The sequence below is a fragment of the Mus caroli genome, chromosome 3 (assembly GCF_900094665.2).
Source record: "Mus caroli chromosome 3, CAROLI_EIJ_v1.1, whole genome shotgun sequence".
NCBI lineage: Eukaryota > Metazoa > Chordata > Mammalia > Rodentia > Muridae > Mus > Mus caroli.
In genome coordinates, this window is record NC_034572.1 from 83,237,465 (window position 1) to 83,249,328 (window position 11,864).

The 11,864-nt window shown below is 53.0% G+C and overlaps 1 protein-coding gene across 1 annotated transcript in view; it reads right to left on the reverse strand.

Moving 5' to 3' along the window:
* Npr1 (natriuretic peptide receptor 1) overlaps positions 1-10,600 on the reverse strand; it is a 16,111-nt gene extending 5,511 nt beyond the window's left edge. The window contains exons 1-18 of the mRNA XM_021158412.2: positions 9,507-10,600; positions 8,558-8,757; positions 7,836-7,949; positions 7,274-7,409; positions 6,866-6,957; positions 6,059-6,194; positions 5,784-5,868; positions 4,612-4,732; positions 4,002-4,076; positions 3,720-3,797; positions 3,307-3,411; positions 2,998-3,069; positions 2,748-2,904; positions 1,994-2,149; positions 1,583-1,751; positions 749-895; positions 532-655; positions 337-405 (exon numbers count right to left, since the gene is read on the reverse strand). Of these exons, the coding sequence (XP_021014071.1) occupies positions 337-405; positions 532-655; positions 749-895; positions 1,583-1,751; positions 1,994-2,149; positions 2,748-2,904; positions 2,998-3,069; positions 3,307-3,411; positions 3,720-3,797; positions 4,002-4,076; positions 4,612-4,732; positions 5,784-5,868; positions 6,059-6,194; positions 6,866-6,957; positions 7,274-7,409; positions 7,836-7,949; positions 8,558-8,757; positions 9,507-10,215 (2,745 nt within the window). The 5' untranslated portion in view covers positions 10,216-10,600. The remainder of the gene's footprint in view (positions 1-336; positions 406-531; positions 656-748; positions 896-1,582; positions 1,752-1,993; positions 2,150-2,747; positions 2,905-2,997; positions 3,070-3,306; positions 3,412-3,719; positions 3,798-4,001; positions 4,077-4,611; positions 4,733-5,783; positions 5,869-6,058; positions 6,195-6,865; positions 6,958-7,273; positions 7,410-7,835; positions 7,950-8,557; positions 8,758-9,506) is intronic.
* Between the last annotated feature and the right edge of the window lie 1,264 nt (positions 10,601-11,864).

An 11,864-nucleotide genomic window follows, 5' to 3' on the forward strand; every position in this document is an offset into this window, starting at 1 on the left:
CCAGGCTGGCCTCGAACTCAGAAATCCGCCTGCCTCTGCCTCCCGAGTGCTGGGATTAAAGGCATGCGCCACCACGCCCGGCTCCTTTGTTTTTTCAAGACAGAGTTTCTTTGAGTGTAGCTCTGGGGTCCTGTCCTGAAACTTGCTCAGTAGATCAGGCTGGCCTCAAACTCATAGAGATTTCCCTGCCTCTATCTTCAAGTGGTAGGATTAAAGGTGTGCACCACCACTGCCTGGCCTTTTCTTGTTTTGTTTTGTTTGTTTCAGAGGATCCCTCTGAACATTTTCTGACTGTCCATGTCTGCCTGTCTTTCCTATCTCTACTCATAACCTCACCTTGTACACATCAAAGTTGTCTATGACAGCATCAAAACAGGTGTACAGATCATTGAGCAGGGTGACCACCTGGAAGGCAAAGGAAGCCAAGAGAAATGGTGAATGAGGGCTCCCACCAGGGACAAGTGGAGAGTACTAACCAGGTGGCCAAGCTGACCTACCTGGCCTGTTGCCTGTGGCTGAACCCCGGCTTACCTGCATGGGTGTGCTCTCTGCTGAAAGAGCTGTAAAGCCCACGATATCACTGAAGTAGATAGTAACACTATCAAAGGCCTCAGCCTGGACTGTCTCGCCTCTCTTCAGCTGCTCAGCCACAGAGCTGAGGGGAGAGGGCAGGTAGAGACCAGGAGGTGAGGTGGGGTGGGGACAGGGCTATACGTTTGTGTGTGTATGTGCAGAATTTAGAACTCACTGAGGCAGAATCTGGTAAAGCAAGGCCTCAGCTTTGCGCTTCTCCTCCAGATAAGCCTGTGTTCTCTCCTCTACCAGTTCCTCCAGGTTGTTGGCGTACTGTTCCATGCGTGATAGCAGGTTGTCCAGGATGTTGCTGCTGTTCTCCCTGAGGGCCATGGGTTACAGGGTCGGGGGGAGCAGATGAGATGAGATGGGATGACTGGCAGTCCCTCGTGGGACTTCCTGGCAGTGCCCACATTATTCAGGCACTCACCATGCCTGCCCCCATCCTTAAAGACAGGGTCTCTCTAGGTAGCCATAGCTGGATCTATTCACATTATCAGGGGTTTTAGGTGAAAAGAGCAACTGGCCTTGAACCCACAGACATTTACCTGCTTCTCTGCCCAGCTGGAGTTCTTACTTATTCTTATTGAACACAAGTGAGTTTGAAGGAGGTGGATAGGGAGAGAAGCAGGGTGAGCCGAGGCTAGTGACAGGCAGCAGAGAGACATGAGTGGGAGAACTAGCTGGTGGGCATACTGGAAAAAAGAGACGGAAGGACTAGGCTAGGAGCTTTTGAGTAGGATTGAGACTATGGGAAGAGGCCGGAGTATTTGGCCCATACACTCTTATTTATCCTAAGTCTGGGGGTCAGTACAGGGCCGTGGGCAGGAAAGGGTGTGGGGTATCAATGTTGGCAGAGGAAGGAGTAGTGAATGGTAAGGAGCTGTTGGGACAGCCAAGTCATCCAGCTATGCAGATGCCTTTGAGGCTGTGATGGCTGCAGTGGGCTGCCACTGTAGAAGATTTAAGTGTGGGATTTACAGTGGCTGTAGTGGGAGAGACCACTAACTTGTTGAACTTGCGCAGCGCCAGGCGGATCTGTTGAAAGGGTGGCCGCTCCTGGGGATCCTCTGCCCAGCACCTCTGCATCAGCTGTCCCAGTTCCTCCAGGTGGCTCTGCAGATCCATGGAAGGTCGGAATGGGGGCTGCTCGCCCCGAGTCACACGCTCAATGATCTCTGTGTGGAAGGGGCACGCACTGAAGAGCGGCAAGCCTAGCTGGGCAACCAGCTGGGATAGACCTGTCTAGGTGGGGCAAGTCCAGACCAGAGCACAGAGTGGACTGGTCACTGGAAGCCACAGAGCAAAGGATAGTGGCTGATTCCCCACTCCAGAAGGAATGGTAGGGGTGTTTGGAGAGGTTCCCTCCTCTGGAGGTAGATTCGTCACCTGGCTGGGGTATAGGCCAGGTGATCCTCACCTTTTGGGCTGAGGTCCAAACCTTCCACATAGAAAACCCCACTTCTTAGGGCAATTTCCTGAAGGATGATACCAAAACTGTAGACATCCCCAGCTTGGGAGCCACGGGCAGGTGGCGAAGCCATTCGCAGGAGCTCAGGTGCAGTCCACAGTTTTTCTGTGGATCAGAGGTCAGGAGTCATAGAGGGGATAAGGGATTTTACATTCTGATGGGAAAAAGAAAAACTAGCAAATGAATATTATATTTCATGCGTAATAAATGCTATAATAAAAGTAAGCCGGGGTGGGGGGTGGCTGGAGAAATAGCTCAGTGGTTAAGAGCACTGACTGCTCTTCCAGAGGTCCTGAGTTCAATTCCCAGCAACCACATGGTGGCTCACGACCATCTGTAATGAGATCTGATGCCCTCCTCTGCTGTGTCTGAAGAGAGCAATGGTGTATTCCTATGCAGGAAATAAATAAATAAATATTTAAATAAAAAAAAAAGTAAGACAGGATGGTGTGATAATCTGAGAAGGCTGCGAAAATAAGCTGTCATATGGTTTAAGATAATCAGAGATCAAGGGTGTAGCTAGGACTCCTGTGCACATGGCACAGTGCTGAGAACCAGTGACCACTTGGTCTGACCTCCTTTTTAACCAATGAAGATTGAGCCTGCAGATGAGAGGTATACCCAAGTCATGCAGAGGTTAGGCCTCAGTTTCCCTTCTCAGCTGTGTTGGCAGCAGAGGCCTAGGGTCAAGAGTCAGACTTACTGGCAAAGAGGGTGTGTCCTTGCTCTGGCTCCGGGTCTCTGAAGCTCTCCAGCCCATAGTCTGTGATCTTTAACACAAAACGTCCATCTACCACGCAGTTGGATGACTTGAGGTTCCCATGGGAACCAATGGCCCCGTTGTGTAGAAAGAGCATTCCCTGGAATATTTAGGAAGGCGAGAGGGCTCGAGTTCATGACTTCCAAGCATGCCCAGCCCTTGCCTGGCATCCAGGGAGCTCCTCTGGACTCACCTTGACAATGTCATTGGTGAGTGAGTACCGAAACATCCAGTCCAGGGTAATACTCTCATTCTCTAGAATGTCCTGCTGGGGCAGCAAGAGTCAGACCCCCTGGGAGTAGGAGGAGGGTACAAGGGAGCTACTGGCATAAGCTTGGACAGTTGGATTTGCTGTAGTGCCATGCCCGCCCCTAACTCCCATTTACAGAGAGGCCAAGAATGGCCAGAAAGAGGAAGCTTATCTGGGCTCATGTGATCAATGGGGTAAGAGCCAGGGCCGGAACCCCAGGCTTCTCGACACACTCCCTCTTGTCCCGCTCACCTGTAGGCTCCCACGGGGACAGTACTCTGTGAGGATACAGATGTTGGGAGGGTCGGTACAAGCACCCACAAATCTGGTCAAGTGCTCATTCTGCACATCCCGCATCTGCAGGTGGGGGCAGCATCAAGGCCCTGGCAGAGGCTTCATACCTCACCAAGTCACGTGTTGGTTAACAGTCTTTCTCAGCCTCTGCTCCCTAACCCCTTGATTTCCTGGCTGTACCTATGAGGACAACCCGTCTGGACCCTGGAGGACCCAGTGATCTCTCATGACTGATCTCCTTTTTCCTACCCACAAGACTCAAGGACCCATCCCAGATGTATAGATCCTTCCATAATCAAGTTCTGTTGGCCGACTCTCTTGGAGTACCCATGGGGCCCTTCCCAAGCCACAGCCTTGTTCCCCTAAATTACATGTTTAAGTTCAAACAGGACTTTTCGGGTCAACTCAATGCGTTTCCGGTTCACACGTTTCACAGCCACGAGGTTGCCCTGAGCAAGAAATGGAGACTTATTATTCAGGAGATGGCCTGAGACGCCCATCTGCTTCTGAAACCCATCCATGACCCCAGCTCTCTACCTGCTTCTAAAAGCCCACCCCTGCCCTGGGACCACCCCTGCCCCCTGGCAGCCCACCTCAGAACCATCTCTTAGTCCTCAGAGCACACTCTACAATCTTTCCCCAGACCTACCTACCTTATAGTATGCTGTCTTGGCAAAGACTTGGAACTGGCCCTCCGTGGTTAGCAGGGAGCCATAATTGGAGCCTCGCTACAGAGATGAACAATAGTCATCTATTGGTCAGCCCAGAGGTCATTCTGCATCCTGGAAGTTCTAGATTCAATCACACTGCCCCTTATCTGTTTACCCTGCAGAGAGAGACTCTCACTCTTTAGCTCAGGCTGCCCTGGAACTTGTAGTAATGATTGCAGGTGTGAGCTACCCATGCCAGCTCCCACCCGCCTTTGTGTAGTGTACGAGACTCATATCTGTGTGCTTACTCAGACTATGTCATTTGACCTTTGAGAAAGCCTTGTTACAGAGACTGTAACTGCAACCCTCACCTAAGACAATGTCAGAGTGAGCAAGTGAAGGCAGAGCTGGGGGTTAGCCTGTTCTTTTATTTGGCTCTGGTTTTATGAGAGACGGATGGGCTAGCCTCAGACCTACAGCAAGATCTTCCTATCTTAACCACCCAAGTCCTGGGTCCAGGTGAGTCACCTCATCTAGAAGCTTCCGCTAACTCATCAGCCATTGCTCTTGGTACTCAGCTATCCCCATCCTCCAGAGACAGCAGTGTCCTCACCCCACTCAGGGTCAGCCGGCTGCCAGCGCTCCGAAGGTGCCTTTCCAGGCTGCTGGGCTGCAAGTCCTCCCAGCGCACCCGCCACAACTCTGAGACCAGCTCCTTTTCCAGCTGCATCTTCCTGGAATGTGAAGCCTGCACCTGAGCCCCGAACCCTGGTGGGGTGCTCCGCAGCCCTCAGAGCCCCAGGACACCCCACATGCTAAGGGATGCTTGAAGGAATCCTGTTCTCAGAGCTGAGAGCTGGGACTTGGAGCCTGAGGGAAATTCTAACTCACAGGGGATCTTACCCGACAGGGAGAAGTCACCTCAGCTCCTTCCTTTGGAAACTGGAGGTCTCTGTATCTTTTTTTTTTTTTTTTTTTTTAAATAAGACAGACATCTCACTATGTAGCCTGGGTTGTCCTGGAGCTCACTACGTAGACCAGGCTGACCTTGAACTCACAGAGATCCACCTCTCTCTACCACCCGAGTGCCGGAGTAAAGCTATGCACACCACACCCAGCTTCTACTTCATTCTTAATTATTACAGGATGCAGTGTCCTGAGTGTGGAAGTGCCTGGCACACATGCTCAGTCAGCACTGCTCTCTTCCCCCCCCCCCCTTTCCTGTTTCCTTATCCTGCTCTGTACTTTTATTTCCCCACGCACCAGAGGCCAGGAGTGGGCTCGCTCACCTTTTAGGGTCAGTACTTAGCTCTCAACTGAATTGTCATCCAGAACCAACTCCTTTAGTTGAAGTCAGTAGCTGAAGTTTGTTTGTTTGTTTGTTTTTTGTTTTTTGAGACAGGGTTTCTCTGTGTAGCCCTGGCTGTCCATACTATCTATACACTAGGCTAGCCTTGAACTCACAGATTCATCTGCATCTGCCTCCTGAGTGCTGGGATTAAAGGCCTGCACCACCACCGCCCAGCCATCTGAAGGTTTTGAACTACTGCTCTCTATCTGGTCTCAGCAAAGGATGCTAGTCCCACATCAGCATCCGCTCTGCTCTGAAATCACTTCCCAGCTACTTTATGGCTTTAACCGATCCATGCTTTCCAGACTCCAATCTGGAGCTCTGCCTCCTCACGGAGGGAATGAAAGAAGTATTCTTTCCCCCCATTAGGCTTCCTCCCAGGCCTCCTCTCCTCCTGCTCCCTTCTCGCCTAGCACCCCTGTGCCTTAACTTACCTGTATATGAAGAAAGATACAATCAGAAAGCTAATCAGAGAGAGGCTGCCCACCAAAGCCAGAACCTCCAGTGTGGAAAAGTGGTCTGTGGGAAGAGTCCAAGTTGTAGAAGAGAGACTAGGGTTAGACAATAGGGAAGAGGAGTCGTCTGGTAATCAGTTGACTGATATGATAAAGGAAGGGCAGTCAAGTCCGGAGCCAAGAAGCCTCTGTTTAACTCCCTGGGGAGGAGGCAGTGGCTGCACATCAGGATTCTGGAATCATGGGCCTGTCACCTTGGTTGCAGGCTGGGTCCTCATTGTCAAAGCCACATTTAGGGATGTCAGGAGGTGGGTATCCCAGAGGCCAGTATAATCTGTGTTCTGACACAGCCATCAGCTCCTGGGAAGTACCATTAAAGTTCAGGACAACCTGAGGGAGAACAGGGGGTGGGGTGGGGTGGAGGAGGTGAGTGCCTGTAGCCTCCTGTACCATCCTGCCTCCTGCTTGCCCCTCTACTTCCAGGACCCTCATCTGGGCTACCAACTACTCACTAGGTTCCTGCTGTGACTATCCATGAGTTTTCAAACCCATGCCCATGGCATTATGGGGCAAAACCCTTGAACACTCAAAGGCTTTGCAGCAAAACACCCATAGGGAACCCCATTGGAAATCCCAACCCTTTATTCAAGAAGTTGGAATTCGTTGCAAGACAGAAATAATTCCAGGCCTAATCCCTATATGTCCCCTCTGGAAGGCCTTCACTGGTAGATTTGAATCTTGGTGCCTTTGACCCCTGTCCCTTCCTGTCCTTGCTACATTTACACAGTTGTACACATGCATTCTGCTAGGATGGGTCCCACCTATCTTAGGAACTCAAGAGCCTGACTCTATATTCCTTCTTCAGACCTGGGGTTCTGTGAGGGAGGAAGTCTGCACATCTCATCATTTTGCTTGCTCCCAGACTGAGGAGTTGAGCCTGCCCTATTTAGTATCTCATAGCTGTCCAAAGAATAAGCAGATACCAGGAGGGGCTGTGGAGTTAGGAGGATGAGTCGCCATTCTTGCTAGGCATTGTCTCCTTGGTGTAGGTGTGAACTTACCCTGAAGGCACCTGTCTCAGGATCCATATCCCAGAGGGAGAAATCAGTGTCCCGATCTCCATTTCTATCAATTTTTAGGTATCCTGTCACACCTAGGGCCACAGGGGAGGAAGGCTGTGTTTTGAAATAATGGAGGCTCAGAGATGCCTCACTTCATCCCACCCTCTCCTCCATCCCTCCACCCTCTACATCTCCAGAGATGTAGACACTAGTGTGGATATCTGCACGGTGGTGAAAAGGACAACTGTGCATGCATGCAGACTCGGCATGCAGAATTTTATGAAACTTAGGAGACACAGCTGGGTAACAGGCTTCTTCTCCTGCTGGGACAACGGGGGGGGGGGCGGGGGGCTCCAATCTCACCTCCAGCCCCAAAGCAGCCCATTCCACTTAATTCTAGGCCCTGACCTTGGAAACCTCGGTTCCACATCCGCTGAGTAATGTTCTCTCCATCAGTGACAGTGCCCCCCTGTGCCAGAGTCTCTGTCACTGCCTGGACATAGAGCAGGAGCCCATCATGGAAGGATGCTGGGATGATATTTTTCTGTAGAAGCAAGCAGAGCTCAGGCAGGGCAGATAGATAAAGGGCTCAGAGTGACAAAGTGCAGCGCTGTGGGCAGGGAACTGGGTTGAGGGGGGCGGTAGTGAGAGCTTGTAAGGAGATAGAGAAAACAACCATAGTCCACACAGATACTTTGCACCTCCAGTTCTCCTGACTCTGAGCGATGCTAGGCAGATAGGGCAGGATATGCCACTTGCATTTTCCTGAGGAGGACTTTAGGTTCAAGGGTTAATTTTGCCACTGCACCCCTCCACCGTCAGGAGAGATACAGATAATAGGCAGGGAGAAAGGGGAGATGGGATGTTGGGATGCCTGAGAGAGCAGGCTAGAGTAACAGAGAGCCATGAATTAGGGTCTGGAGAGCTGCACTGGAGGAGCCTAGGACCCTCCCTCTACCCCCCCCCCTACCAGGCCATCCTCCATGGTGAAGTTGAACTTCTTGTCAGCCAAGAGTTTTAGCTGCTTCAGGAATTCCAAGTACTCAGGATTATCGGGTTCTTTGTAAGTAATAATTTTGGCAGCCTAAGGGAGGAATCATTGAAAAGAGGAATGATAGGAGCTGACTCCAGTTCTTCCTGTATCCTGGAGTCATCTGGGGTCCTATCTCCCAGACCAGCCTGTTTAGGTTGGGATCAAGTTGAATGGCTTGGTGTGGTAGCACAAGCCTTTAATCAGAGCACTCGGGAGGCAGAAGCAAGAGAATCTTTGAGTTTGAGGCCAGCCTGGTCTGGATAGGTTCCAGAACAACCAGGAAAACACAGAGAGATTTTGACTCAAACAAAACAAAACAACAACAAAACAAACAAAAAACAAAATAAATAATAATAAATGAGACTAAGATCGAATCGAGCCCTGTGTCCTGCATGAGATGGCCCCTGTGCTTGAGCAAAAGGATTCAAGTGCTGTCTGGTCCATGGGTCTTCAATATCCTCCTACTTCAGGCCTATAAAATTATCTGTTTAGCCTCCGGACTCTGAAGTCCCTAAATGTCAAGAAGTGCATGGTTCAGCTCTAAGACTATCAAAAACCCATTTTCTGGAATCATTTCAGATACATAGGGGCAAAGTGCCCAGAAATGATGTTTCAATAGCTCAGAGTCCTACACCTGGGTTTCAAATCTCAGCACTCACCTGAAAGGCCTGGCGGGCTCTCCTATCCTGCCCATCTTCTCTTTTCCAAGGCTTCCTGGGAATAGGGCCCTGAGCACCCTGAAGGCTTTGCCCAAACACATCCAGGTGGAAGAAAACATAGTCCTCCCCAGTCAGGCCAGCATCCAGGGCCAAAAGCATCAGATTCCTGAAGGCATCCGGAGAACTGCAGATGTAGATAACTGAAGGAAAAGGAGGAAGAAGAGGGGAAGGCAGAGGAGGGGAAAGAGAGAGGAGAGAGAAAAGAGGAGAGAGAGAGAGAGCCACATGAGTGAACATACAACACACAAAGTACTACAAAGGAGGGAACTCTGATTTGTAGTCTCCAAAGGATAGCAACTCCTGGCTCAGTCTTGGGCCTTGTCAAGAGAATGTGAAAGATGGGAGAAGGAGGTATGAGGGATAGGAAGAGAGAGGAATGGGAGGAAGAAAGAGAAGGTGGGGCAAGGTGTGTGTGTGTGTGTGTGTGTGTGTGTGTCTATACGTCTGTGTGAGTGTGTGTGTGTGTGTGTGTGTGGGGGGGGACGAGGACCAAGACTGCAGGAAGAATCAGAGAATGACCAGCCAGAGAAGGGACACGAGAGCTCGAGAGCTCATGTGGGAACAATAGAAGTAACTGGAGGAAGAACGTGGTAAGTTAGAGCGAAAACAGCAGGGAGAAGAGCCAGGAAGCTGAGGGCGCAGTAGAACTAGGCCCTTCCGCGCTTAAGTCAAGACAGTCCGCGGCAGGAAGGTCACGGGAGACAGGAGGGGAGGGGGAAAGGGAAGGAATGCAAACCCCGCGCGGAGAGAAAGAACTAGAAACTCTGAGGTAGGAGTTGGGCAAGACTCTAAGAGGAGGAGGCCTGGCCCCCAGAGGCGGAATGCCAGGCTGTGGACTGGCCGGAGATCAGGCCGCTCGAGCCAGCCGTCTGGTGGGTGCCAGCCTCACCTCTGCCCTTGCGCTGCACGGTCCGTAGTAGCTTGGTGTAGTGGTCCGGGTCGCCCTCGACGAACTCCTGGTGATTGACTGTGATGTTGAGTCGCTCACGCACCCTCATGTACAGCCCCTCCACTATGAAGAAGCACGGCCGGTCGTCGCCCAGCCTATCTGCATAGAGCACCAGCGCCTGGTGCTCCCAGCCCAGCCGTCGATGCAGCGCCGTCACGAAGTCGCCCAGCTTGACATGGCTGGGTCCTGTGCGGGTGGTTAGCGCGTACTCATCCTTCACCCCGATGCCCAGAGCCGGGGCGCCAGCCGTCAGAAGCGGCACCCGCCAGTGCGCGGTGAAGCGCCCCACTGGGGCAGCAGAGTACACGCAGCCGGGGCCCAGGAACACCGCGGGGCTGTGCTCCCACTTGAGATCCACCGCGGCCAGCGGTGCGGCGGTGTCGGAGCAGACGCCCGCCGCGTTCTCGCTGCTGCCCAGCACCATACGGACCGTCCAACCCGGCAGCAAGTCTGGCCGAGCCTTCACCCTCCCGAGAGCCAATTCCACGGCCGGCCCTACACGCGCCCAAGACCACGGGTACGAGGTGTTGGTCAGCGGCAGCACCACGGCCACGGTCAGGTCGCCCGCGTGGCCGCCCCGGAGCAGCAGCAGCGGCGGTAGCAGCAGCAGCGCCCTTAGGCGCGGACGGACGCGTCGGGAACCCGGCATGGTCTCAGCGAGCGCAGCGACGGAGCAGCGCTGTCACCATGGTCTGATCGCCGTTCTCGGGCTCAGAGGCGAGGGTCGGGCGTCAAGAGCGCCCGAGCAGTAGCGAGGGAGGGGGCTGGGTTGAAGCCGCAGCCCCGAGGGCAAGCTGCCTGCCGAGGCTGCGACTGTCCCGCCTTCGAGCAGCAGCGCGGAATTGGGAGCGTCCGAGAGCGGAGGGTGCTTTAGAGCAGGTGGGAGCGAGCGCAGCACCCGAAGGGAGTCCGTGGAGAGCGAGAGAACGAGGGGGCGATCTAAGAAGAGCGAGGGGAGCGGGTGCGCCAGCGAGGAAAGGGGAGTGTGCGCTCGCGCTTGCCCCAGGAGTATGCCAGAAGGGGCGTCCGGCTGGCTCAAGTCTCTCCGGCCGTTCCGGAGGCGGGCGGGGGCGGGAGGGGGGGGGGGGGGGGGGGGGGAGGGGGGGGGGGGGGGGGGGGGGGGACGACGGGACCACAAGGTCCTGAGCCAGGCAGCGAATCCTTCCCTCCCAGATTCGGTGACAAGAGAGCCGGGGGAGCCAATCCCGGCCCTTTAACTCCTTGCTCCCAGCCCTGACTAGGGCTGGTTCCCACCCTCGCGTGCGCCAGTTATTGCTGACCCTCTTCCCGCCGCGCTGTCCCTGCGCGAGGTTTCCCTCCCCTGGCAGCATCCGCGGGCGGGGCGCCTAGGCCGCGGGGGAACCAGGACTGAGGAAGGGTGTGAGGAAGCTGCCCCCCGCCCCTCTCCTGTACCCACCTCTTCTACCTGGCTCCTAGGGAAGAGGAAAGTAGAAGCTTGTTTGGATCTTGGCCGGGAAAGGTGTGTGTGGCTATAGGAGTTTGGGAGGGTTTCTGGAAAAGGCAATCAAGTAGAGGCGAGCCAGAGTCCGGGTTACCCAGTCCATCAATGAGTACCTCCCCTTTCTTCTTCGCCGCCTCCCAGATCGCGCAGATTAACAGAGCAAGATGACCAGGTGGGAGGGTGGAGTTAACTCTTTAGTTCCCCCAAATAATGATGGAAACTGGGGAGAGAATGTGGGTGGCTAGAGAAGAGATGTAACCTCGTGTGAGTGTTTTGTGTGGAAGATCGTTAAAATGGGACTGTGAAGTTCTGGTTGGAAATGACCACGAGAAGAATAAATGAAGGAGCGAGTCTTTGGGACGGAACGCCATGGGATTAGTCTGCCCTCTAATGGTTATCCGAATTCATTAACCGTATTGCGCCATCAATTTCGCCAGCCTTGGGCCCCGAACAGGATCTTAAGGTCAGCAAACATTTCGAGAGGACCGGCTGTGTCAAGTGCCAGTTAAATGCTGACGGCATAACGATGAAATATATAATATTATTATATATGTTTTGAGGACAAATAACCATAACACAATATACTTTAAGCACTGGAAAAAGAGACAGGGATATGCCCAGAGACCGAGATGAGAGCTATTAATTCTACCTGGATTGGAGCCAGGAAAACTTCCAAAGAGAGAAAAACTCACCGAGGGTCAAAGGATAAAAAAGGGTATTTGGGGCTGGAGATATAGTTCAACAGTTAAGAACGTTTATTGCCCTTCCAGAATGTTTATTGCCCTTCCAGAGAACCAGAGTTCGGTTCCCAGCACCTACATCAAGTGGCTTATAAC